The sequence below is a fragment of the Carassius auratus genome, chromosome 38 (genome assembly GCF_003368295.1).
Source record: "Carassius auratus strain Wakin chromosome 38, ASM336829v1, whole genome shotgun sequence".
Classification (NCBI taxonomy): domain Eukaryota; kingdom Metazoa; phylum Chordata; class Actinopteri; order Cypriniformes; family Cyprinidae; genus Carassius; species Carassius auratus.
In genome coordinates, this window is record NC_039280.1 from 7,771,564 (window position 1) to 7,798,091 (window position 26,528).

General features: G+C 36.6%; 1 protein-coding gene across 1 annotated transcript in view; it reads left to right on the forward strand.

The window, feature by feature from the left end:
* The first annotated feature begins 261 nt into the window (after window positions 1-261).
* LOC113057478 (tyrosine-protein phosphatase non-receptor type 13-like) overlaps window positions 262-26,528 on the forward strand; it is a 28,470-nt gene continuing 2,203 nt past the window's right edge. The window contains 43 exon segments of the mRNA XM_026224906.1: window positions 262-583; window positions 676-836; window positions 2,322-2,387; window positions 2,516-2,695; window positions 2,799-2,874; window positions 3,591-3,680; window positions 4,302-4,377; window positions 4,510-4,636; window positions 4,717-4,788; window positions 4,930-5,104; window positions 5,245-5,380; window positions 6,119-6,257; window positions 6,342-6,494; window positions 6,603-6,788; window positions 6,923-7,082; window positions 7,281-7,524; window positions 7,614-7,714; window positions 7,936-8,013; window positions 8,089-8,196; window positions 8,279-8,395; window positions 9,337-9,536; window positions 9,644-9,745; window positions 9,829-9,922; window positions 10,725-10,810; window positions 11,546-11,729; window positions 12,702-12,907; window positions 15,353-15,448; window positions 15,529-15,968; window positions 16,477-16,795; window positions 17,049-17,219; window positions 17,338-17,512; window positions 17,607-17,817; window positions 17,906-17,943; window positions 18,790-18,873; window positions 19,454-19,518; window positions 20,265-20,426; window positions 20,501-20,675; window positions 21,261-21,337; window positions 21,553-21,626; window positions 22,098-22,246; window positions 22,381-22,526; window positions 22,725-22,815; window positions 25,611-25,945. Of these exon segments, the coding sequence (XP_026080691.1) occupies window positions 460-583; window positions 676-836; window positions 2,322-2,387; window positions 2,516-2,695; window positions 2,799-2,874; window positions 3,591-3,680; window positions 4,302-4,377; window positions 4,510-4,636; window positions 4,717-4,788; window positions 4,930-5,104; window positions 5,245-5,380; window positions 6,119-6,257; window positions 6,342-6,494; window positions 6,603-6,788; window positions 6,923-7,082; window positions 7,281-7,524; window positions 7,614-7,714; window positions 7,936-8,013; window positions 8,089-8,196; window positions 8,279-8,395; window positions 9,337-9,536; window positions 9,644-9,745; window positions 9,829-9,922; window positions 10,725-10,810; window positions 11,546-11,729; window positions 12,702-12,907; window positions 15,353-15,448; window positions 15,529-15,968; window positions 16,477-16,795; window positions 17,049-17,219; window positions 17,338-17,512; window positions 17,607-17,817; window positions 17,906-17,943; window positions 18,790-18,873; window positions 19,454-19,518; window positions 20,265-20,426; window positions 20,501-20,675; window positions 21,261-21,337; window positions 21,553-21,626; window positions 22,098-22,246; window positions 22,381-22,526; window positions 22,725-22,815; window positions 25,611-25,945 (6,249 nt within the window). The 5' untranslated portion in view covers window positions 262-459.

A 26,528-nucleotide genomic window follows, 5' to 3' on the forward strand; every position in this document is an offset into this window, starting at 1 on the left:
AAGTCATGACATTTGCCAAGTATGCCAAAACCCATGAATTGGTGCTCTGCATTTAACCCATCCAAGTGCAAGCACATAGCAGTGAGAACAGCAGTGTAATAAAACACAAATGTAGAAAATTAAAATCAGTTTGCTGTGTCCTCTGAAGTACAATCCAATCACCAGTGATTATGCAAAAATATTGGCACATTCTGGCCTGTTTATACCTTTGATAGTTGGAAATGAAGTCAGCCCAAGACAAAAATAGATAATTGTAGACATATTCAGAGTTACACATCACACAATATAAATAATGTACATTACATAATATTGTTATGAAACATTGGTGATGAGCTCAGAGTCCCCGCTGCTCGCTTTGTTTAGGCTCCATCCTCCTCTTTCAGCTGATTTCTCTCCACCTCCAAAAGCCAGTTAGCTTGTGTCTCTCCTTCTCAGGTATCTGTCTCACGATTCCGCAGGATGAGCAGCACATTTGTGACCCTCGCCGAGGTGCTGGAAGCCAGAGGAGGACCGCTGGAAGAGGACGAGGTGTGGTCACTCCTGCTGGGCTCAGCCGAATCCCTCTTAGAGCTTTCAGACAAAGGTAAAATGTTGATCTTGATATTAGTTGATTTTTCCTGATGGTGAAGATTGCACTCCATGAAAAATATAATGAATGTGGGCCTGTTTTTCTAGGTCACAATACCTGCAACATTATAACCCCTGCATCACTGCTCTTATCCAAGACTGGGGTGCTGGCGTTCAAGAATTGTGCTGTGACAGATGAGGTGTGTGCCTTCACAGCCCCAGAGATGCTGCAAGGCCGTGGTGTCTCCACCAAGCTAGCCATGGAGAAGGTCAGTTTCATTCAGCGATGCATGCCAACACTTATGTATGTAGCACTCTTATCAAAATGACAGTTTTTTAGGAAGATACATGGTGATGCTTGAGATGCAATTCAGTGTTTCTTTAAATAACAATAATACTAATAATAATATATAAAGATACAAACAAACCCAATATTACTAATAGCCTAAAATAAAATGAGCTAAGGTCTGACAGGCTCATGATGAATATTTAATTATGTTGCTTGCGTTAGCTAGATCAAAGCCTGACATTGTTGTTCAGTAATTGTTCTTAAATTCTGAAATAATACTTCCAAACTCAGTCATTTTGGCAGAAAAAAAAGCAATAAAGAATATAAAGTAAATGTACCAAGACTCTTTGTCATGTTGCTTACCAAAGAAACAAACAGCGACGGCTGGAACAGCTAGAACACACCAGAGTTCACGTAAAACTGTAAAAATGCTACAGTAAAAACTTGTTAACTGGTTAACAGTAAGTTTCCATACTATATATGGTGAATGTAATTACATTTAATGTTAATTTTACAGTAAAATACTGTTTTTGGAAGTTAAAAAAGAAAAGGTCATTGTACAATTTACAGTGAAAAACTATAAATTGACACTCCCAGAATTCCCTGCCTGACACTTCATATTTTATGTTTTTTTATTGTTGTTGTTGTTGTTGAAATAACTTGTTTCTTCTTAGTTTTTTTTTGTTATGAGTTGTGTACATTAGGATTACATTTTTACTCATTTATTCATCTAATGTTGTTAAATTAATGTTTATTGCATTATTTCAGTATTATGTGTGTCACCATGATGGGGTTTAGTGTTTGTGTGAATGTCACTTTGTGCACCTTCTATATATAAGTATTGCCCTCCTCAGCTCGTATAAAAGCTGTTTGTGATGAGTTTTGGCTCATCATGTGACTTTCTCATCACCACCAGTTTTGGGAGTCATTAAATACAGTTAATGAAATACAGAATTTTATTGTAAATTTAAGTTAAGTCTGTAAATTCTAAAATGTTGCTACCATATTTTTTTAAAAGTGAAGTTCTGGCAACCACAGCTGCCAGTATTTTACCATAAACATCACAGCTTTTTTTTACAGTTTGCAAATATAGTCATAGCACTAGGAATAGTGCACTATAGAGACAGAGAGGACATTCTAAACCGTCTGTGGTCCTGTTAGCTGTATTCCTGCTTTATTTATTAATTTTCACACCTTCATAAATGAACTGAGGAATAATGACCTGTCAAACACTCTGTATTCTAGTGGCGCCCTGAAGCAGTCATATGACACGCACTGAAAATAAACTTATTCTCACTTATTCTCATTATTTTCAATTTATTTAACAATTAACACCAAAATTTTATAGACTTTTTTTGTCACGTAGTGCAAACTTAGTCGCAAAGAAGGTTTGATTTATTATAGAAAATGAATGTGCTTCAGTTGAATGCTCACGGAAATATAATATATTTGTCATTTCTTCCAGATAATCGTGTATTCTCTTGGGATGACTCTGTATTGGTCAGTTGATTATCATCTCCCTCAAAATCAGGTCAGTCTCTCAGAAATTTGAGTAAAAAAAAATTTAATCAAGTAAAAGATGAACATGTCATGCCAGTGAAGAATAAGGCAGCTACATATACGTAAATGTTAAAATAAATGTGTTTTCTGCTCGGTTAGCCCATTCAGCTGAGTGACTCTCTGAACTGCCTTATCCTGAGCATGTGTGAGGACACGGCCCATCGACGAGCCAACCTGAACTGCATCTTGGAGGTGTGTGAATCACACCACAAAGAATCTCTCCTGCCTCCTCCCAACAAAGTCATCAAACAGCTGGTAGAGGATGTCTTCCAAGACTCTGTGAGTTAAAAAGCATATCATTTATACATCAAACACTTCTCAATTTCTCAATTTAGAAAAAAAATAGCCAAGAAGTTTATGAGATTCATGAGTTCATTTCCAGGTGGATCGGGCTGCTTTAACTGAAAATGTTACACAGTTGAGTGGGAGAAGTCAAATGATCAGAGAAAGACTACATGGTAGGAATTCCTTTCAATCACAGAATTTCATCCTTTTATGTTCTTATAGTTGTGAAATTGTAAAGCAGTGTTGTCAAATACGTTCAAGTATGAAAAGCTGAACATAGGCTGAATATTGTTCTTTTTAATATTTTAAATTGTTATTTTTATATTTGAATTAATTGAATGTTTAAAAATGTTTATATACTGCATGTGACTTGATGTTTGATAAGTCTGCAAATTAGTTGTTGTAGTGTGTATTTATAGAAGAGTTTTAGCCTGTCATGTTACAGTCTGTGCACGTCAGATCCTTTGTATAACTAGTCTAAGTGGGTGTTGATGCCAGATATTTGTCTTCAACGCTGTCCTCAACTAACCGTTTCAGTGGTAATCCCGACATATTCCTTGGATTATAATGTTTATCCTAAAAATTTAATTAGTTAAAACCCTGCAGGTTTGACTAACATGTGCGTAAGACCGCTCCACTGCACCAATAAAATATTGTCCAGAATAGGATTAACGGTTTAACTTAAACCGAACATGGGATTACAAAAGGTTGTAATCAGGCTCAAAGCGCTGATGCTTAAACACAAACTGTAATGTAAAGCGTAGTGATCTCATGTTTGGCTGTTTTCCAGAGGTTCCTTGTGCAACCATGTGCATTATAAACTGCTGTGTATACAGTGGATGTACAGTATACATTGCATGTGGTCACTTATCAGGTCTCTGTTGAACAGGTAAGCGTGGACCATATCCTGGTTATACAGAGGGGAACGGAGCTTCAGGAGAGACACGCAAATTGTCTCTTGACTCCGAGCCAAAGCAAGGTAAGCTCATACAGTAGCATCTAAAAGTTTGGGGGCTGTTAGCTTTTTTATGTTTCTTAAAGAAAGTCTCTTATGCTCACAAAGAGTTAATTTAATCAAAAATACAGTAAAACAGTGAAATATTATTTAAAAAAAAAGCTGTTTTCTATTTTAATATATGTGATGGCAAATCTGAGTCTTTACTTCAGTCTTTAGTGTCACATTATCTTTCAGATGTCATTCTAATGCTGATTTGGTGCTCAAGAAAAAAAAAGTATTTGATGAATGGTAAAGTTAGAATAAACAGAACAACATTTATTTCAAAAAGAAATCTTTTGTAATATTAGAAATGTCTTTACTGCCCCTTGATCAGTTTAATGCATCCTTGCTGAATAAAAATATACATTTTGTAGATTTTTTAAACAGTAGCTAATATCACATGTTTAGATGTTTAGTGAATCCATTGTTGCTGTATGCAAAATAAATAAATAGAACATTTTAATGCATAAAATCTAATGTATAATGTATAAAAATGCATGTTCAATTTTCAAAATATTTTTTGCACTCTCTTTACAGCAGAGCATTTAGAAATAGGTCCTACAGCAATATTTCAATATTCAGTCTAGCTGTTTTTTTCCTCAGGAATTTCCCTACAACAGAAAACCTGGTCTCTCAGAAGTAGACCTAGTCAGACTACATCCTATCAGAGCTCATCCAGGTTAGTAGTATTGTTTTGCACTTCTAAATATATGATCAGGCTATTAGCTATTAGTGCTGTGTTTGTTTGTGTATTGAGCTATAGTGTCAATCTCTAATATTATCCCGGAATTCCACTGGGGCTTCACCACAGACAAAGCACAAGTTGTTGCCTGTCACAAAGTACATGCCTCAACGTTCCCAAACGTGAAGCCCGGCCTTCCAGTCCCTGTATCACTATTACTGAGTCTGCAATCAGTCTCTCCCAAAGGAAAGCTAAGGTAATGTGCTTAGCATCTGTGCTGGACAATGATATGTATGCTGCATCCTATGTGGTTAATTGCGTGTTTCTATGTTTTAGAGTCTGGGACCTGAATTTACCAGGATGATCGATGAACCTCAAATAGTTTTAGAGCTGCCGGGATCTATAGTGGTAAACTATGTTTTAGTGTTTTTGGTTGCATACTGTATATAATTAATTTAATTTTTAAGTGTTTAGGACTTCTGTGCAGCTTTATTGCAGGTTGTCTCTGTATGTTTAGCTTCTTCTCTTTTTCTTTCTTGATCAATGCAGTCAAAGAAAGGCAAGTCAGGCTTGTCTCAAAGGGAGGTTAATGTGATAATGCCAAATGAACAATGTGTGGCAGTGAAATGTGACATCAAGTCCCGCGGGAGAGATGTCTTCGACATGGTTGTGGCACACGCTAACCTTGTGGAGCACTTTTACTTTGGCCTTGCTTTCACTGATGGTAATTCAGTCTTTATATATATCTTTGTGTGCTCTCTTGTGTGGTTTTAATGACTGTAAAATGAATGAGTGTTTGTAATGTATACTTTGAACTGCCTTACATAAGTCATTGAGAATTAATTACATTTTTCTCTCATTTAGATGGTGAATTTTTCTTTTTGGACCCTGAGACAAAAATCTCAAAGGTTGCCCCAGATTACTGGAAGAAAGTGGCTTCTGCGCCATTTACGCTTTTTCTCCGTGTCAAATTTTTCCCTGATGACATCTCCTATATATTGTACGTGTTTTTCTACTCTCTTTGGGGCCGTTCACACAGAACATGTTTTTACATACCCCTGCAAAAACATTCCACTTTTTACCATTGTTTTCATGCAATTGACGGGCCATTGTTCTTGCTATGATTTTGATTTTGATATATATATTAATAAATACTGTAGTTTTAAACTTTCTATTGAAAGTTTCAGAATCCTGAAAAAAATGTGTCACGGTGTCCACAACAGAAGTAGGCCACACAACCATTTTCAACATTTATAAAAATAAGAAATGTTTCTTAAGCACCAAACCATACATTATAAAATAAATTAAAATAGAAAAGTTATTTAAAATTAAATCCATCCTTGGTGAAAATACGAGACACAAGAGATTTCAAAAACATAACATTTCTTTTAAAACTTACTGAACCCATACTTTTAACACATTAAAGAAGTCTTTATCTTCCTGGAAAATTAACCATATTATGAAAAGTAAAATACTGAAGTTTAATGTCACAAACAGAAGCAGCGTTTCAGTCCACTGATCTTCATCAGGCAGACTGCATCTTTTTATATTTTTGATTCAACAGTGAACTATTTTTCCTACGCATCTTTTGTTTTTCAGGTGTGCTAATTTTGTGTTGATTGGAAAATTAACCAAAAAAACTTGTCAAATGATTTAATGTGGTCTTTAATGCATTATATCTAATTGTTTGCAGTGCTAATAATGCTCACTGTTTGTTTTTGTTGAATTATTTTAAAAGGCATAGACTTACACGACACCAATATTATCTCCAGCTGAGGAGGGACGTTCTGGAGGACAGAGTGTACTGTAATGAAGAGACCGCATTGTTTCTTGCTGCGTTAGCACTGCAGGCTGAGTTTGGAGATTATTTGCCTGAAGTGAGTGAGATATTAATGAACATTTGAACTTTCAACCAATCCAACTAGACTGTATGTTAAGATATATCACACTAACTTTTTCAGGTTTATGGGAAGAACTATTTCCAAATGGAGCAGTACATCTCTAAGAGAGTCATAGAGAAAGTGGCCTTGCCTCGTTTAAGAGAGGAGATGCCAAGGTTGCATGCCAATAATGCTCACATGCTTCCAGAGGCTGCTGAGATGGAGTTCTTAAAGGTTCTTTCTTTTGGTCTTCAGTTAGAGTCACTCATGCTAAAAATACTCTTGTAATGCTTATAAATGGCTAGTTTATCAGTACCTCCTGTGTCTTTCTTGCCTTTATAGTTTGCACAGCAGCTGCCAGAGTATGGAGTGCTGTTCCACAGAGTTGCCCGTGAAAGGAAACCTATCATTGGAGAGCTGGTTTTGGGAATTTGTGCCAAAGGAATAATGGTTTATGAAGTCAAGAACCATTCTCGTGTGTTAAGCCGCAAATTTCACTGGACAGAGACAGACAGTCTCTCAACAAGTGTGAGTTATTATTTGTGTGGTTTATTGGTTTATTTAGGTCTTTTTTGATACTCTGTGAAATCCAGTAACATGTTGTTTGAAGTTCATGATGTTTTGGTTTAAGGTTTTAATATTCTCCATTAATCCTGTCATAGAGACGAAAATTTACCATCGAGTGCAGCCCGAGTGGGAAGAAGCACTCATTTGTGACAGAGAGCTCAAAGATCGCACAGTACCTCCTGAACCTCTGCTCAGCCCAGCACAAGTTTCACAGTGAGATGACCTCTCGGCAGCTGACTTACTGTTTAGCCTCAGGTGTGAACAATTATTTATATATACAGAGGCATTTGAAGTTGATTGCTTTTTAATAAAAAACAATTAAGATGCTTGAGTGGACTCGATTAACATTTTCAATAGTTACATTATTTCTATTATTTTATCATTTTACAAAGATACAAAGATTTGTTTGTTTGCCAACTTGTAGTTAGTTATTTCTGTCATATTTCAACCTAGACGATAACGTGGCAAAATATACATCAATATGCCGCGCTCGACACAATCAAATAAAGAGGCTGTCTTGCTCGGAGATTGTGCTCAACAATATTGGTTTGAATGGATTACCGAATGACTCCATAAGCAAGTCTTGCAACGACCTGCCAGCAAAGATTGGAGTTCGGATTCAGCAACAGAATGAAGTAAATTACATTCCTGGACCAAGAACCTCAAGTGAACTGAAAGACCAGAGCCCAAGCAATAGGTGTGTTGATGGATCTGCTCTGACCAGCATTGAAATCACAATACAAAACGAAATATCTCTCATATCGTGTTCATCATTATTGCCTGCAGCCCTCCAGAAAATTTCAGTCCTCCAGTCTATCGCATCATGTCCAATGTCTCTTTGCAAAAGCAGGACTCAGAGGTTCATTCCACCATCTCGTCTATAAGAGGTAAACAGTGACGCTTTCTCTGGTTTTAATGACAAAGTTTGACATTGACTTTTAATGATTAGCTTATATAAGATCTGTGACCTCATGGGAGCTGATTATAAACAACATTTCAACTTAATAACATGCAACATAAAACATAAAAGTTATTTTCAATATTACATGAGAAAGTGGATGTGTTTATTATATTATATCTATTTTAAATCTGGTTTTATTTGTTTTAGTGGACACACCCACAAGAACAACCCCAGAGAGAGAAATCATCTGTGTTACTTTAAAGAAGGATCCAAAACTTGGTTTCGGTGAGTGAAAATGAACATGCATCTTTTGTATAATGTTGAGCTTTTGAATACTGATGTATCACTTTTGATGAAAAGGTTTTGTAATAGTCGCCGAGGATAACACTGGGAAGTTAGATCTGGGAATTTTCATAGCATCCATCGTTCCCGACGGGCCAGCTGACAGGGACGGCAGAATCAGACCCGGTAAAATCCGGAACATTTTCCCTCTTTTATGCCAAAAAGAAAAGAAAAAGGAAAAGACTTATTTTCTTTTGTTTGTGTTTAGGTGGTCGGCTGATCTCTCTGAATAAGATCAGTCTAGAGGGGGTGACGTTTAATATAGCTGCTGCCATACTGCAGAGCAGCCCAGATGAAGTGGAGCTCATAGTGTCCCAACCCAAACGTATGTCTTCATATTGTACCAATTATTTACATATGATCTGTCTTTATATTTTCACTTTTAAAAATGAACTGTGCACTTTATATTTTTTTTATTTATTTTTTTTATTCATTTATTCCAGGCAATGGCACAAAAAGTACAAGGTAGACAAATATAGTTAAATCATATAGTGCAAGGAAAACAAAAAACAAAACAAAAAACAAAATATACAGTATTCAAATATGACGATCGAATTCTGCCTGAAAGGGAGTGGGAAGAAGACAACTTATTTAATCCCACCCCAGTTCCACATTTAGTGATTAATAATTGAGCTTCATTATTATTTTGCTCATAGATTATTTACAAGTATATCATGGTGGCGTTACCACAAGTAACAAGTAATTATTATAATAACAGTTTATACCAACAATGTAATAGGAATAAGCAATGCCAACAATGGTAATGGACAATATACCAACGATGGTAATGGACAATATACCAATGATGGTAATGGACAATATACCAAAACACTGAGCACATGTTAACGCTATGAGACAGAGTACAACATAAATTTAACTACAATATAAAATAAATAAACAATGGCAACAATTGTAATGGACAATATACCAACCATGGTAAGTAAACACTGAGCAGATGTTCACACTATGAGACAGAATTCCACAGCACTTTAAATTAAAGACCTTCATCTCTGTATTTTAACCAGACCCAATGTTTATGTAACAGTTTAAATTGATAAATAGTTCGGCATTGCTTTTGTTGCAAGTCCAGTTTGTTCCAGAGTTTCACTCCACATACAGACACACAATAATATTTACGCATTAAATGTGTTGCATATTAAAACACATTATCCTATCCTGGCAGTAAGGCATTATTTTTGCAATTATGGTACATTTGGTGGTAGGAATTACACATTTAAAATGTTTTCATGTTTTGTTCCTGAGTAGAGGATCTCCGGGACAGTAAGACATCACTGGCTACAAGTAATTTAGGGATGATGCTGGAAAGAGGATTTGGCTCTCAAAGCACCCTGAGTGCAGAGTACAGGCCTGTGATGGAGGAGTTGGAGGAGACCCTCTCCAACATCATGGCTCCCAAAATGGGCAAAAGGCTGCACATACCTGTGGTGCGGATTCTGGATTTTCAGGTGTGGTTGTGATTGTCATTGTGAGGCAGTTTGTCCAGTTTATTAAAAAAACATCTGACATGAACAAAAATTAACCAAAATATGTTTTTATTGTTCATCCTTTGCAGGAAAGAATGTCTAATAATTCTTCCAGCTTCAGTTCAAAGCCAGGTGAAGTAATCTACATGGAGCTCAGAAAGATCAACAGCAGCTTGGGAATAAGTGTTGCTGTGAGTTTTTACTCTGTGTGGAGTTCATGTCATTTCTCAAAATCATAAAACATGGAGTATGTTACTATTTTAATGATTTGTAGGGGGGAATCAACACTAATGTACATCATGGTGGAATCTACATCACAAGCGTGATCCCAGGAGGAGCGGCAAATCAAGATGGAAGAATACAGATAGGTAAAGATCCATCATTACCAATTATAAAACCTGATATTCAGATAAAAATATCTTTTAGACAGATGTTTCTTAGAATAATGTTTTAAAGACGATGTTTGACAAGATGATGATTGATAAGATGAAATACATTTCTTATGCTCACCAGGACTACATTCATTTGATAAAAAATACAGTAAAAACACTACAAATTGTAAAATATAATTTCAATTTAAATGGATTTTTTAAACATTTGAATATAGAAATGTAAATTAAAATGTAATTATTCCTGTGATGCTAAAGCTGATTTTTAAGCAGTGATTACTCCAGTCTTCAATGTCACATGATATTTCAGAAATCATTCTAACATTTTAATTTGGTGCTCAAGAATAGTTTTTATTATTGTTATCAATGCTGAAAACATTGTACTGCTAAATTGTTTTGTGAAAACTGTTTTCAATCAAGTGTTCAAGAATGGCATTTAATTTTAATTTGTAACATTACGTACAGTACTACTTTATAAATCCAAATTTGAAATAATTTATTGTCACTTTTGATCAATTTAATGCATCTTGCTGAATGAAATATTAATTCATTTTAAAAAACAAAGAACTGTCCAGACACTAAACTTTCAAACGGTAGTGGTTCCGGTTTTTAGTGTGTTCTATGCATATTTATTTTATGCATATTATCTCCTTGACGCTTTACAAACATGACTCAGATGTGTCTCTAACATGCTAATGAGCATGAATATGCAACACCCTGACTGGTTATGATGACGCATGATTGGTGTTGCCAGCTCAATGACGTCTTGTATGTGTGGCAGGTGACAGGCTGCTGGAGGTGGATGGCTGTAACCTGCGTGCCGTCACACACAGGCAGGCGGTAGAGTGCCTGAAGAGGACGGGGGAGGTAATGACATGTGTTTGCATTACTTCTGAGTGGTACAATCACAACCGTTTATGTAACTGGATATGATTGAGCCCACAGTAGAACACTAACACCCATGTTTCGGATATTATGTAAGACAGTTACCTTTTTTTCATACTGTATATAAAGTGCTATCTTTTTTCAGAGATGCTTTTAAACTACTTATGTACTTTTTATACTACTATATGTTGACATGTGTCTTGAGTAACACAGCACTTACATTAAGTTTGTTTTTGCGAACAGTTAAAAGAGCAGTTGTTTTCATTTAAACTTAGCTGACATTTTGAGAAGTAGCTGCTGTAAGATGTGAACTCTAGAACAAGGGCGAGCTGAAGGTCACATTATGTCTGAAGGGCCTGTGCTCCTCTCTTCAGCATGTCAGTTGCTTTAGGACAACAACATCATCAACCCTTGTGTCTTCCGGGTTTTCAGACAGCACAAAAGAAAGATCTGAAATGAAAGCATTCGTGTTGGCCGTTATTTTTGTCTGGGCTAATAAGATTTTCTGGGGTATGACGCTGAGGCCTGCGTCGTTATACTGACACACTATTACACTTAAGCTGACCAGCCACACAATCTTCAGCCACACGCACTGGTTAGGTAACAGGCCTTGTGTTAAGAAGACTGATGACGTGAGTATGTTCACTATAGCTGTGTGCAGCAGCCAGTATGATAAATTAAGAAAACATGTTGCTTTAATGACGGTGTTATTATCAGGTGGTGAGCCTGGTTCTGGAACGAGAGCCTCCAGTGGTGCTGGACAGTGTCTCATCCACGATGGAGAGACAGAGATCTCCTTCACCACTCAGTGTGCAAAGCACGCCCACCCCCCTGAGGAGAGATGTGACCATGGAAACGGCCTTGTCTGTCAGGGCCAAAGACTTCAGCTTTGTGTCAGATGGTGAGACGGGGATCAGAGAGGGGGAGAAAACAATGTAAAACATTTCAACTGAATCTGACAGCTACACTGTGCTAGCTGCCAGGACCCATGTATCTCAAAGATACAGCCAAATTTACAGTTTGTCCGGAGGAACATTGTTTTTATGTACATATTACATCATAATTTAAATGTTTGCACTGGCATACGTTTTGCATCAAAAGAGTCTATCCATAGCACATCCAAAAATGAAAATTCTGTCATCACAGTACACAGAAAATTTAAATTTTTTGAAATATCCTGGATACAATTTATAATGAATATAATGAAAGATAATAAGGTCCAGGAATTTCAAGGTTTTAAAAAAATTTGCAAAATCACCATAAAAGCAGTCCGTTTGACTATATTACAAATATTCCGATGTCTTATGATCAAATAAAACTAATAAAAATATTTTTTGATCATGGAAATAAATTACAAAAAATATATAAGATATACTTAAAATGTCATGAAATTAGATTAATTTTGGTAAGTAAGTGAAATAAATAATTGAATAAAAGTTGAAAGTATTATGAATGCTAATACTGAAACTAAAATAAAAATAAAGCTAAATAGAATTATAAAAAAAAATCTAAAACTTATAAAAGCACACAACAAAATTGCTAAAACCTCAACTAAAATTAAAAAGAAAACCGGAAATACAAAAAATATGTTAACCGGATCAGTTCATTCTGTAAAAAAAAATCTTTCAGACTGGCCTTGTGAACTGAATGGACTGATTTATTAAAAATATTAATTTCAGAATCTTGGAGTACTTTTATTATATTAAAGACTGACCAGGGTATACTGTAATTACCACAGAAGTATTTTATTTATTTATTTATTTTGCAATTTTGGATGAACTATCCTTTAACTGTTAAATATAACTGATTGTAATGTGTGTGAGTCTGATTATAAACTATAAATTGGGAGAGTTCTGCTCTTTCTTTGTGGCAGATAACATCCTGGAGGTGACGCTACAGACGAGTCTCAGTAGTCTGGGGTTCAGTTTCATCATATCTGAGCTGGGTCCACATGAGGGCAGCATGGTGCATATTAAGAGCCTTTCTTCTGGTCAGCCTGCAGGGGATTGTGGGCTTCTGAAGGTTGGAGACATAATCCTGGCTGTCAATGGAGAATCTGTCAGAGGCCTTTCCTATGAGGTAAAGGATATATTGTTTATATTTAGCATTTCAAGATCTGATGCATCAAAGCAGAGTGAGAGAAAAATAACTAGATTCAGTATTTGTATATTTGTATACATATATTTATTTGTACATTAACAATTCTGTTACAGTTTTTCTCAGTCACTTTGGTGCATTTTTCAAAACAGAAATGAAATTTTCAAAACTACTTGTACAACCTCCACATCATCTAGTCATTAATACACATCATAAAACCAGTTTCTCATTCTTTTGAACAAGTTGCGATTGCTATTGTACATTCATGCAATTGATTACGCACATTTATCTGCGGTTTCCTACATTATCAGTTGCTAATGTCATGTTGCTCAAAATGTATTATACAGTTTTCTGTGCAATAGTCTTACCCCCCAAAACATCTAGTCTTTAGTTCATCGTATAAGTCATTAAATGCAAAATGGTTAATCTAGTTGTCATAAACTGCCAAGCACACTTTTTATTTGTATTTTTACACACTATTACAGTTTTTCTCAGTCGCTTTGGTACATTTCTCTAATCATTCTTGAGATTTGCAAAACAGTAAGTGCATTTCTCAAAACAACTCGTACAAATATCAAAACACAATGGATGACCTGCAAAAGCCAGTCTCTTGCTCAAAATCCTTAGTTCATCTCTCAAAAATAAATATCTGTGTCAATGAACATGTCAGTGCCATCAGAATGACAAGTCCTTGTGTCATAGTTTACGGATAAGACAGTCAAATTGCTTAGTCATGTTGTCAACATAACTGATGTATGTTCTGATGTAAACTACTGTATTGAACAGTATGCCATATGCTTATGTATGCCATATATCCATTTCAAAACTACACATTTACACATTACTGTTTGTGGGATGTTGATTGAAAGAGACTGGATAGAATTCCCAGTTACACTTTTACTAGTGGTCTGACCAAAAAAATAAAAAAATAAAAAATACTTTTACAATGCCATTGTGATATAGAAAAGGAAATATGGGAACAAAGATGAAAATAATTCCATTTTCAGAATTTGTAACTCTTGTGTTGTCCTTTGTCTATACAGTATAAGCTTTCCTACTGAAGATTCATGAGATGAACCTTTGAGCTATTTCAGAGAAATGGTTTATCATTGGTTTATCATCTACATTCTCTTCATTAGTAAAGATTCACTTGCACAATTCATGCCAAATTGACAAAACATCTAATAATAGTGTGTAAAAATACAAATAAAAAGTGTGCTTGGCAGTTTGTGACAACTAGATTAACCATTTTGCATTTAATGACTTATACGATGAACTAAAGACTAGATGTTTTGGGGGGTAAGACTATTGCACAGAAAACTGTATAATACATTTTGAGCAACATGACATTAGCAACTGATAATGTAGGAAACCGCAGATAAATGTGCGTAATCAATTGCATGAATGTACAATAGCAATCGCAACTTGTTCAAAAGAATGAGAAACTGGTTTTATGATGTGTATTAATGACTAGATGATGTGGAGGTTGTACAAGTAGTTTTGAAAATTTCATTTCTGTTTTGAAAAATGCACCAAAGTGACTGAGAAAAACTGTATTAGATGTTTTGTCAATTTGGCATGAATTGTGCAAGTGAATCTTTACTAATGAAGAGAATGTAGATGATAAACCAATGATAAACCATTTCTCTGAAATAGCTCAAAGGTTCATCTCATGAATCTTCAGTAGGAAAGCTTATACTGTATAGACAAAGGACAACACAAGAGTTACAAATTCTGAAAATGGAATTATTTTCATCTTTGTTCCCATATTTCCTTTTCTATATCACAATGGCATTGTAAAAGTATTTTTTATTTTTTTATTTTTTTGGTCAGACCACTAGTAAAAGTGTAACTGGGAATTCTATCCAGTCTCTTTCAATCAACATCCCACAAACAGTAATGTGTAAATGTGTAGTTTTGAAATGGATATATGGCATACATAAGCATATGGCATACTGTTCAATACAGTAGTTTACATCAGAACATACATCAGTTATGTTGACAACATGACTAAGCAATTTGACTGTCTTATCCGTAAACTATGACACAAGGACTTGTCATTCTGATGGCACTGACATGTTCATTGACACAGATATTTATTTTTGAGAGATGAACTAAGGATTTTGAGCAAGAGACTGGCTTTTGCAGGTCATCCATTGTGTTTTGATATTTGTACGAGTTGTTTTGAGAAATGCACTTACTGTTTTGCAAATCTCAAGAATGATTAGAGAAATGTACCAAAGCGACTGAGAAAAACTGTAATATAATATAATTACAGACTTGTTAATATATTGGTATTTTGTATATTTTTAAAAGTCAAAATTTACAAATTACTGTTTTTACTTCATTTTTGGTCAAATAAATCAAATCAAAATCATTGAAAATGTTGACTTTTTAATAGTAATGTATGTCTTTGTATTACCACAGGAAGTTCTGCATCTCCTCCAAAAATCTCCGTCTGAGATCAGGCTATCAATCTGCAGAACTTCACAGGATAAACATACAGATACTGAGACCTCTCTGGTAACATCCTTTTTCTACATAGTTGCAAACAACTCTAAAATTTACAAGTTATTTTTCAAACTCACATCCTTTTTTGACAGGGTCATGACACACTTCAAACCCGTGCACTGAGATCTAGGTCTCTAGACCTGCAGATAAGGTCTGTTGCCCCAGATTTTAGTGAACTCCTCAAGAAGCGGGTGATAGAGGTGGGTCTAAAGAAAGAAATTTCCCCAGAGAAAACCCAGGAGATTCCACTGGCCCAACAGAAACCAGATACTGAGCTGCTGGATACGAATATATCAGCTCCTCCACCCCTACCTCCACATCCATCCTCAGCTGAAGCTGGAGAACCTAAACCTCATGCCAGAATGGGGGAGGGGCTTGAGAGCAAAGCCCCACCCCCAACACCAAGCACTGTTAAAGTGACAACAGCCAACCTTGCACCAACTCCAGCCGCCCCTGAAACAGCAATTGCAACCCATCAGCAAGAGTTAAAAAATGATACCATCTCAACTAACCATGTTTCAGCCTGTACCAGGTAAAGGCTTGTTTATTTCTATGTGATATCACCTATTAAATGATCAATAAGTTCCTAACATTTTGTCTAAATGCGATCAAATTTTATTTTTGGTTTTGAGAATAAAGTGCTTGAGATACAATACCTTTCAAAAGATTGGAGTTTGAAAGATGTTTTAATATTTTTCTCTTTTGCTCACAGAGGCTGCATATTTTTGATCAAAAATATCATATCTCAAAACATCGTTAAAATTTAAATGAACTTCTTTATATTTTAATGTGTTAAAATGTAGTTTATTCCTTTCATGGCAAATCTGAATTTTCAGCAGCCATTACTCCAGTCATCAGTGTGAATCAATCCTTTAGAAATCATTATAATATACTAATTTGATACTCAAGAAATAGTTCTTGTAATAATCAGTTGCGCTGCCTTATATTTAATCAAACTTATGATCTTTCTTCACTGCTTAATACAAGAAAATGGTCTTGAAAAACGAAAATGTGTTACAAATATACATTTCTTATCACAGTCACACAACTGAAGGTGTGGAAGAGAGCATGATAAGTTTCACAGCTAATGGACTGACCATCATAGCTGATGAGGAATACTTGACCATCACCACCACAGCACCCTCGCCTCCAAGCTGCAGCAATGCTGTCTCCAATGAACCTCCACCACCACCACCGGCCCTTTCCCCATCACTGTTAAGCACACCTCCATCCTACCAGCAAGCAACTCAAGCGTCATCACCAGTGAAACCTCCTGACCAGTTTACCCTCCCCTCAGCCAGAAACAACAACGGCTGGGATGATGATGATGAAGAGGAGGATGACGAAGATCCCCAAAGGGTAAAGTCTGATTGCATTTGCCTACAGATGTACAAGCCATTAGATTAGCATACGTTTCAGAGCTGGTTTAAGCTTCAAAACTTTGGAATTCACTGCCTGCTTTATTTATTGTTTTATTTATTTTTGCTATTTATGTTTTCTTTTTTCTGTGTAAGTGCCATTGAGAAGCTTGCTTTATCAAATAAAGTTTATTAAATTATAATTATTGTTAGCATAGCCTAGTTGTTCAGCATCTCTTTTCTTCTTCCTTTAGGACATGTTGAAGGAGTTTGAACTGAATGTCTCACTGACCAAATCATGGTGTGGCAGTTTTGGTTTTACAATAACCAGGAGTAAACTGGACAACTGCTTTTATGTCCAGGAGATCCTGGATAATCCAGCCAAAGCAGATGGCAGACTTAGGGCTGGAGACAGGCTTGTCATGGTACCACTTTTCCCACCATTAGAAACACAATCACAGTTATGCTTTTATGACCATCCCTTTCTGAAGATTTCATAAGATTGTGTTGTCAGTGATTTGAATTGGCATTATCTCCTTTTAGGTAAACGGTCACAATGTGACCAGCGTGACAGATGATGTGGTTATTAGCATCCTCAGGTCTTCCTCTAAAAGACTGCACATGGTGCTGGGCAGAGCTGTGCAAAATCTACTCCCTCCGCCGCCTCCCGACAGACTCCAGGACATTGTCATCCCCAAGACTCCATCCGGACAACTGGGTGAGGAGATGCTTTATAGCATATATATAGATATATAACAAAAAGATTTCACATTCAATTCAAAATGATGATCCTTTTGCATCTGTTTATGCAGGTATCAAGCTAACAGGGGGTATTGGCAGCAAGTGGCAGGGAATTTATGTCCAGGAGGTGGTGCCAAGCTCCCCTGCTAGTGAAGAGGGCAGCATCCAGCCCAATGACAAGATTGTTTATATATGTGGGAAGTGCACCCTGGGAATGATGCTGGAGGATGCTGTGAAAGTGTGTGAGAGTGCCCCACGCAAAGTCCGATTAAAAGCCATGAGGTTTGAATGGAGAATAATTATGTTTAAACATGAATTAGTATCAGTTTTTGCCTTAATAAGTTTTTATTTAATGTTTGCTTTGTTTCAGAGATGACCAACCAGTGATACCAGTAGATAAATGGAATGGTACGTTTGAGCCGAGTCTACTTGAATTACAGCAATAATTGGTTTATTCATAATTTATACAAAATATAAAGGTTGATGTTTACTGTAATAAGATTGTGTGTTTGCTGATATTATTGATTCTTTTGATTATATGGGGTTACATGTAGACTTTAACCTTCCCTTGGGCCAGGTAACTGCTCTGGCTGTCAGTGGGAAGGGTTTTTGCTTGCTCTGAGATGGCGCTCGTGATCGACACGTTTCAGTCTAGTCTGAAGTGACAGAAATGAGGCAGAGAGCATCTCCAGTGGTTTTCCAGAGCAGCCTAGGCTTTCATAGCACGCTTCACTTGCCATTGCGTCATTTTAAGTGGAGTGTCAGCTCTTATTAGTCAGCATTACCCACTGTGTCAGTCCTGAATAATATTTCATTATTTTGGTTTCAATCACTAATTTTTATACAAAAAAGCATTAAAAGGTGTGTTGTTTTCTCAAAAAAGATTTATGGTTTTTGCCATAAACTTGCCTTGATTCTAGGTTGCTGATGGTGGTGTGGCGAACTATTTATGTCATTTAATGAGTCTTAAATTAAATTAAATTATTAAATGGGCATAAAAAATAACATATAGATAGGGTTTAAAAATTGTGTAATATTTTCTTAAAAACATAAAATGAAGGAAATTGTGATTTATGGAGTACCATATTTAAAAATAATAATCATTAATAATAATTTATTAGTTTATTTAAAAGAAAAATCCTATGTTGGTCTATAAAGTTTATATAGATGTTTTTAATACAAATGTAGATTTCTGGAGTAACATCTCAAACCACAAACATCTTCTTTTTGTCCTTTACTATTTTTCCTCTTTAGGTTTGTTTGAATGGAAGGAGAAAAAAGTCTTCCCCCGCCTGGAAGAGCCTGTGTCCCCTGACATGGAGGTGGCTCCTGCCGATGGTAAAGCCTTTGGTTTCCTGTGTCTCAGTTGTCTGGGAATTGTGGCATTAGATCTGTGCTGACAGACATGGCATGTCCTGCTCAGAGGGCAGCAGGTGCGGAATTAATTATTAGCAAGGGACATGGCCTCCTCTGGCCGATCAAAGTGCGCTTTCGTTGTGTCTGATGAATAAAGGCCAGCTGATCTAGTGGGCATCCGGGTTGCTAGGAGATCGCTAGCCAGGAGGTCCGAAAGAGCTTGAAAAGGTGAGCATAGTTTACCTACAGTAGCACGGAGCAGGTCATCAACACATCTCCCCCAAAATGGCAGCAGAGGAGGGAGACATTCGTGAGTTCGGGAATTGTTTTAAATTGTTGTGATCTTGGTTTCTTATTTATCATGAAGAATAGGATGTGATGATGTGCTTGGATTGTTTTTGTCTTCATTTTTGTGTAACTTTGACATTGTTTGAATAAGTTTGATGAACCATTCAGAGTAAATGGTCCTGCTTAGTTACAGAACTGCATTTAAAAATTCTTTAGTTTTGGTTTTAGAATTCTTTGTTGTTGACACAAAATCTTTCTCTCTTTTCTGTTACAGTTAAACCTGTTGCTGACAGTGCCATACAATCCAGGAAAAGGCTGTCTGTCACATCAGAGCAGGAGGTAATTGTCCCTCGGCCTTGTTTTAGGCTGATGCTGTTATAAAGTTACGCCAAAGTTTGATGAAACCAATGTGGATATGGGTTATCGAACTCGACAAAAAGAAACAAGCCTTCAATGTTGCCTTTGGGCTTGAGGGGACAGCTTGTGAAATGGTGATGGAAATACCTGCGGAGCATTTAGACAGTGATAATGGTATGGCAACACTGATGGTTAAGCTGCATTTACCCATACTGTGTGTGGGGAGAAATGGCTGGAAGACTACATCGATGATCTAACTCAAAATCATGTAAGCCAGTTGATGCAAACAGAAAATCCCAGCTGCAGATAAGTTCGGTTTGGAAATGGGAATTTGGTATATTCCACAAGAAATGTGAAACTAACAGCTAAAATATGACTGACAAAAAGCCTAATTGAAATAGAGGTTGTCAAGGTTGACATTCCACTCCTGAGATTATCCTGAAGGTCAAACAAGAAAATTGATGTGACTGCCACACAGCCCTTTACTTTGCCCTGATGGCTAAGAACATTGTTCAAAAAAAACTTTAAAACACTGGTGTAGTTCTCCCGAATATTGACCCATCTAAGCTGAGCAAATGGATCTGATTTCATCACTTGAAAAATGACAGTGTGAAATGTCAGTCCTAATGATTGGATTTAAAAGACCAATTTTATTTGTATGCACTCAGTGTTAATGATGCATTAGTGTTTAGACTGACTAAATGTTCCCGTTCCTCTGTGTTCTGCAGAGCTGTATCCTCCAGGTAGAGTTCACCAAGCCTGAGAAAGGGGAGCTGGGCTTTGCTCTGGTGGGAGGGGCCAATGGGAGCACACTTAGAGTGAAGGATATTTGTTGTGGGGGTGTGGCCGAGCAGGATGGTCGTCTTCGAGTGGGTGACATTCTTTTGGAGGTAAGTGCAAACCATTCACTCAGTGATTTTTCATTGATAAACCATATGTGTACCAAATCTGTGTATGTTTGCAGGTGAATGGCATAATTGTATCCGGACTGAGCCACTGTAAAGTTGTGGATATTTTGCGGAAGGCAGAGGGCACGGTTCAGCTGACGGTATGTAGGGACATCCTGCCAATGACAACCTGCTCTGGTTCCAGCTCCCCTGCTGAGGCCTCTCAGGAATTCAACACATCAAATTCTGCAGGTCAGCAACCCTCATACACGTACGTCCCGCTCTGTGGCTCCCTCTGCATTATAACTCATCTGTTATGTTAGAGTGGCAGCATCATCATCACTCAACATATATCATTCAACAAAAACAAAAAAATTTAACTTATAACTAATGTATTGACTGATGGATAAATATAAATTTACACTTACACCTATACTTATGCATTTAGCAGATGCTTTTATCCAAAGCGACTTACAGTACATTCAGGCTATACATTTCTTTTTTTACCAGTATAAATGCAAGTTAATACCAATAGCATTCTCAATGGATAATGAAGTTTTTTGTTTTTATCCTTTTTTTATCAGTTCCTTTTTTCATAATAGTAACTAAATATTGAGTAAATTATGTAAAATACACTACCATTCATAAGTTAATTTCTAAGATTGCTATTTCAAATAAATGCTGTTCTTTTTAGCTTTCTAGACATCTACATCAACCCAACCTTAAAAAGCTATATTGTTCAAACACTAATACTGACACTTGTTAGAAACTGAGATATTGGTTTCATTGATTTAACTGTCTTCTCCTGCTTTAACACTTCATTTGCAGATATTACAGCACGAACAGAAACACAGGCAGATCCTGTGTCTTTCCAGACCTCAGAATGTCCTGGTCTTGGAGGGAAATGTGAGCAGGTATAATCCCTCCCTACCCCTTTAGATTGAACTTGTTAATTAAAATACTGACGACTTTCTCCAGTGAATTGAAAGCCCTTCCCACAACAGATTAGTAGACAAAAAGGAAACCACTGAAACACAGATGACAGTAAGGATGTCCTGAACAGAGTTAACTCATCACCTGTCTCCTCTTCTTTCTCTTTATCCTTTTTCTGTCTATCTCTTGCCTGTAGGAAAGTCAAAACTGTACACCTACCTGTCAGAGGTGTTGTCCATCTCTGGGAGTCACAGACATGCTTCAGGAAAGGTGAGTGTCACTGAATTTCCATATTTGGTATAAAGAGTGCTGCAAGTGTATTGGACAGTATGAGACCTCAAAGTTTGTTCTGAATGAACTAAAACCTCAGAAAAGGGTCAGTTTATTAATAAGTCTGCAATGTGTCATGACTGCTCATAAACCAGGTCATAAGGACTGAATTTCATTGCAGTTTTTGTTTTGTTTCTGTTTGTTTGTTTTAACATAGCTCTCAAACGGAACCGCCACAGGGAGGCACTAAAGAGTCATTAATGAAATACAGGCTCAATAATCACAGCTTTGGCTTCTAGTTAGGCTGGCCTACAAGCCACTCTTGTTATAGTACGTAGCACTTGCAATTAGCAGCTTTTTTACATTTTAGGTGGAAAAATCGCAGGAAATTCAGCCTTGCATGATAACAGGCCCCGGAACATAGCAATGTGGTCAAGGTCTCTGCTCATTCCTGCCCCGTACCCCCTTCAGGACCGACCCCCAGAAGCAGCATCTAGAAAAATCTGCCATGAAAACAGAGCGCAGCCAGTCAGACGGCTGGAGCAGTGATGAAGAAGAGGATGGTGATGGTGAAAACCATGCTTCTCAGTCACTGCTTCCCGAGACCGTTCCTAATACAGGTAAATGAATGTACTGGACATTATATTCATAGCTCATATTTTTCACCATCTGTGTGATTCTAAAATAATGTATTGTAGAGATTTGTGGCTTGTGTAGATCCTTAAATCACCTGAAAAGGCTTTATTACATTAAGGTCGACCTATTGTGTCAGAAGAGGAGCTTGCTAGGCTTGCAGTGATATCTCCATCTAAGAATGGGCAGTACTCTGGCTCCAGGGTCAAAGCCCTCATACAGGCCCTTGAACAGTTAGAAAAGCAAGATCTGATCAAAGAGTTTATGGTGGGTTCTTACTGTTGACATCAATACAAACAACTATATTTTATTGCTTATTAATACAACTACATCTTTTTTTAATGTTTTAATATTTTTCATATAAATCTGTAGTTTATCTCTCTAATATAGTGTCTACAATACACATCAAAGTATTTGAAGAATGGTAATTTAAGTGTGAACATGTGTGACTCTTTTTTTTAATAGGCTTTAGAGCATTTGAAACCCTCAGACAACTGCCTGGTTGGAAAAGCACACGAAAACCGGGAGAAGAACAGATACAGAGATATCCTGCCCTGTGAGTTCCTCTGTTTCTCCCATAATCCACCACAAACCCAGTTAGAATTTTTATTGCCGTTTTACAGTTTGCAAGCCTCAGTTCTCATAAAACAGATTTTTGGGTGTACATTTTCACACCATTTTGCAACCACATGGACCACACACTGTACACTGCCAGGAAACTCTAATTTCTTAGAATAAAAAAAAATGCAGATTTTTACAGTAAAATGTTAAGAATCACTGTAAATAAAAAAACATCCATATTGTCCCACATTGTTCATTGTGAAGATTTAAATTAATCTATGAGTCTCCTGTTTAACTTTATTTATTTATTTATTAATTATTACACAATTTTAATATATTACTATTAATTACATTTAAATGATTTGTTTGGCTATACTGCTCAAACAAAATTTACTGTGAATTCACAGTAATACTCCAGAGCAAAGAACATTTGTTCAGTTTAAGATAACAGCGAATGTGAGCAGAGGACTGAATCCTGTATACATTTACCTGTAAACAATGGAACACATTACACGGTTACAATCCCTGGTTATTAACTCCCAGGTCTCCTACCAGTGCTGGATATTAGATTACAGTGCCAGTGTAGACATCTCTTTGACTCTGTATTTCACACTCTATCAGCCACCTCTTTGCGGCTTTCCGGACCTCCTCACCCATGTGGTGCCATTTTCACACTGCAGCCATGGTTATCCTCTTAGTACTGTTTCAGTTTTTGCTGGTGTGAAGTGTAATCAGGTCAGAGGCTACTTGAGGCGTTGTTTGCCCTCAGTTTAAAACAAAACACAGAACGCTGCAAACGTAAAGTCAAACAGGAGATGTGTGACTTATAGATCTGCTTTCACTGTTAATGGGAAACATCCATTCATGTGCAGGGTCAGAACAAGTATGCAGAGAGTGGGCTGTAGTTGTATTGAAGAGAGGGGGTCTCTGTACAGAATAGGCACAATACGGCGCTTATGTGCTGGCGGGAGGCAGACTGGCCCTAGCCTGGCCCGGAGTGTTTGTTTATTATCACGGCAACTCACTGGGCTTCTGTTCCCCAAATAAAGCGCCCGGGATTGAAAAGTGTGAGGCCCCTGGGATTTAACCACTGTTATTGCTGGAGGCAGTTCAAGGGCTGCAACCTTCTCCAGGAAGCATGATGCCACCCATTGTGGAGGCCGCTCCGCACGAATTTACCTAGTCCCAGTGACATACGCTTCCTCTCACATATGCCCCCCTGGATTATCTCCTTTCCTCTCAGTTTCGTTTTTCGCCCCTTTTCCTCTTCTGAGGTGTTGAACATGTTTTCGCAAGCAGACCCCTTTAAAGTGTTACAACAGCAATCCCTTCAGCACTCTCACTATATATATATATATATATATATATATATATATATATATATATATATATATATATATATATATCACTTAGTGATTCTGGATTAACAGGACAAAACAAGCTATTAACAAATAGGACCTACCTAAAATGAGTGAAAAATCACAAAATCTTAGCATAGTTAATTAAATATTTAAATATTTAAAACCAGAGCCTGACTGATGAACTCGTAGTATATGTAGGTCAAATATGGAAAGAGGATGTTTGAGATTAAAATATTATATTTTTATTATATTGTTGTATTTGTATATGTTTACAGAAGTTTAGGGGTCATTATTACAATTTAAAATAATTGATTTTGCTTAATATTTTTTGATGAATAGTAAGTTATAAAAATAATAGCATTCATATTATTATAATCTTTTTGTAATGATATAAAAGTGTTTACTGTCAATTTTGATTAGTTTAAGTCATCTTTTCTTAATACAAGTGTTTTATTCATTCTTAAAATTATATATTGTTTTTTTATTATTTAAAAAAAATATTATTTTAATAATATTTTAAATCTGACCCCAAAAATTGAAACAGTAAGTTTGAAGGACCCAACCTTAATAAGTAATAATGTAATGTTATGGTTTTAACTGAAATAAACCGAAAAAAAAACAGGCGATGTAGTTTTTTTGTAATTCTAGTTACAAAAAAATGTAAATAAATAAAAAGGGATCATTGCGTTTATTTACTTTCAGGATTTAAATTAAATTTTAAATAATTTAAAAAAAATGGCAAGTTAAAGTCTCAAGTCTAAATGGGCTACAAGAGCCAACACATCACCATGAGAATACTCTAAAATATTCTTCTCACCGTGCTCCCTGTGTTCACTCCTTCAGACTTTCCAGCCAGCATGACCTTGAGAGCTTATTTCATTTATTTGGAGCTATTTGTTGTACCTCGGTACAATTTGTTCCTCCTCTATGGGGAAACCAAAAACATTGCATTCTTGGTTTGCAGATTAATAACACTGTTGGCTACCGAAGCCAACAACAGCAATCACCTCATTACAGGAATGCTGAGGCCTCGTATAAACCTCCTACCTATGTTTCAAATAAAAAATTGTTTGTGGTTTGGGAAGCATACATTTGATAGTAAAGCAGTTTGCTTATGCATGGATTTTAAATGAATCTGAAAAGAGAAAAACTTTATACCTTTATACCAGCTGGTTTTCATATGAGCACTGTGCTTTAGTTTCCCCATAGGAATTGAGCCATCATAGAGAGTTTAACTGTTGTTTTCTTATCTTATATTATGGCCACATAACATGCATGCTTGTTTAAGCTCAATTGTACTAAACTCTTGGCTGAGGAACATACATTTATCATTACAGCAGAAGTAATTGCTTAGTTTTTCAAACTGTGTATGAAGATGAATTGATCACAATTCACAATCCCTGTTTATCTCAAATGTTTGAACAATCAGATGATAAAACGCGTGTTCCTGTCGGAGGGAATGAGGGCTACATCAATGCCAGCTACATTCGTATGAAGGTGGGCACAGAGAAGCTCTTCTACATCTCTGCTCAGGGCCCTTTGCCTGGCACCCAGGATAACTTCTGGCAGATGGTGTGGGAGAACAAGTCTGATGTTATCGCCATGATGACTCGGGAAGTAGAACATGGCCGGGTAAAATGCCACAAGTACTGGCCCGAGAAGCTCGACATTCCCAAAGAAACCAGCTGTTACCAGCTCCACCTGGATAACTACCAGATGCTTGACTATTTCCACATTAAGGTCATCAAGATGGTGGAAAAAGAGGTTAGGAGCATGTACCTGATGGAAATTTTCTTACTGTAACCATTTCACTGTAAAAGCCACTTTTTAAGCATCACAGTCACGCTATGATTTCAACATCCCTTAAGGAATAGTTCACCCAGAAACATTTTTTTCAGGGAATTTACTCACCCTCAGGCTATCCAAGATATAGATGGGTTTCTTCATTCTAATAGATTTGGAGAAATGTAGCATGACATCACTTTCTCACCAGTGAATGGGTGCCGTCAGAAAGATAGTTCAAACAGCTGATAAAAACATCACAATAATCCACAAGTATTTAATTCCAGTCCATCAGTTAACGTCTTGTGAAGTGAAAAGCTGTGTGTTTGTAACAAATTCTTCATTATGACGTTATTAGTTTAAAAATGGTGCTTAAGACAGTTTCTTTTGTCCAAAATATAGCTTTTTTGTGTTTTTTTGACAACAGGGGAAGGACTTTTCATTTGGGGAAGTGTTATTAAGTGTTATCTGCCAGTTTGGCCAGAAGTGACAATTTAAGTAATACATTTAATGGTGGATGAACTTTTAATGATGGATTTGTTTCTTACTGTACAAACAACCAGCT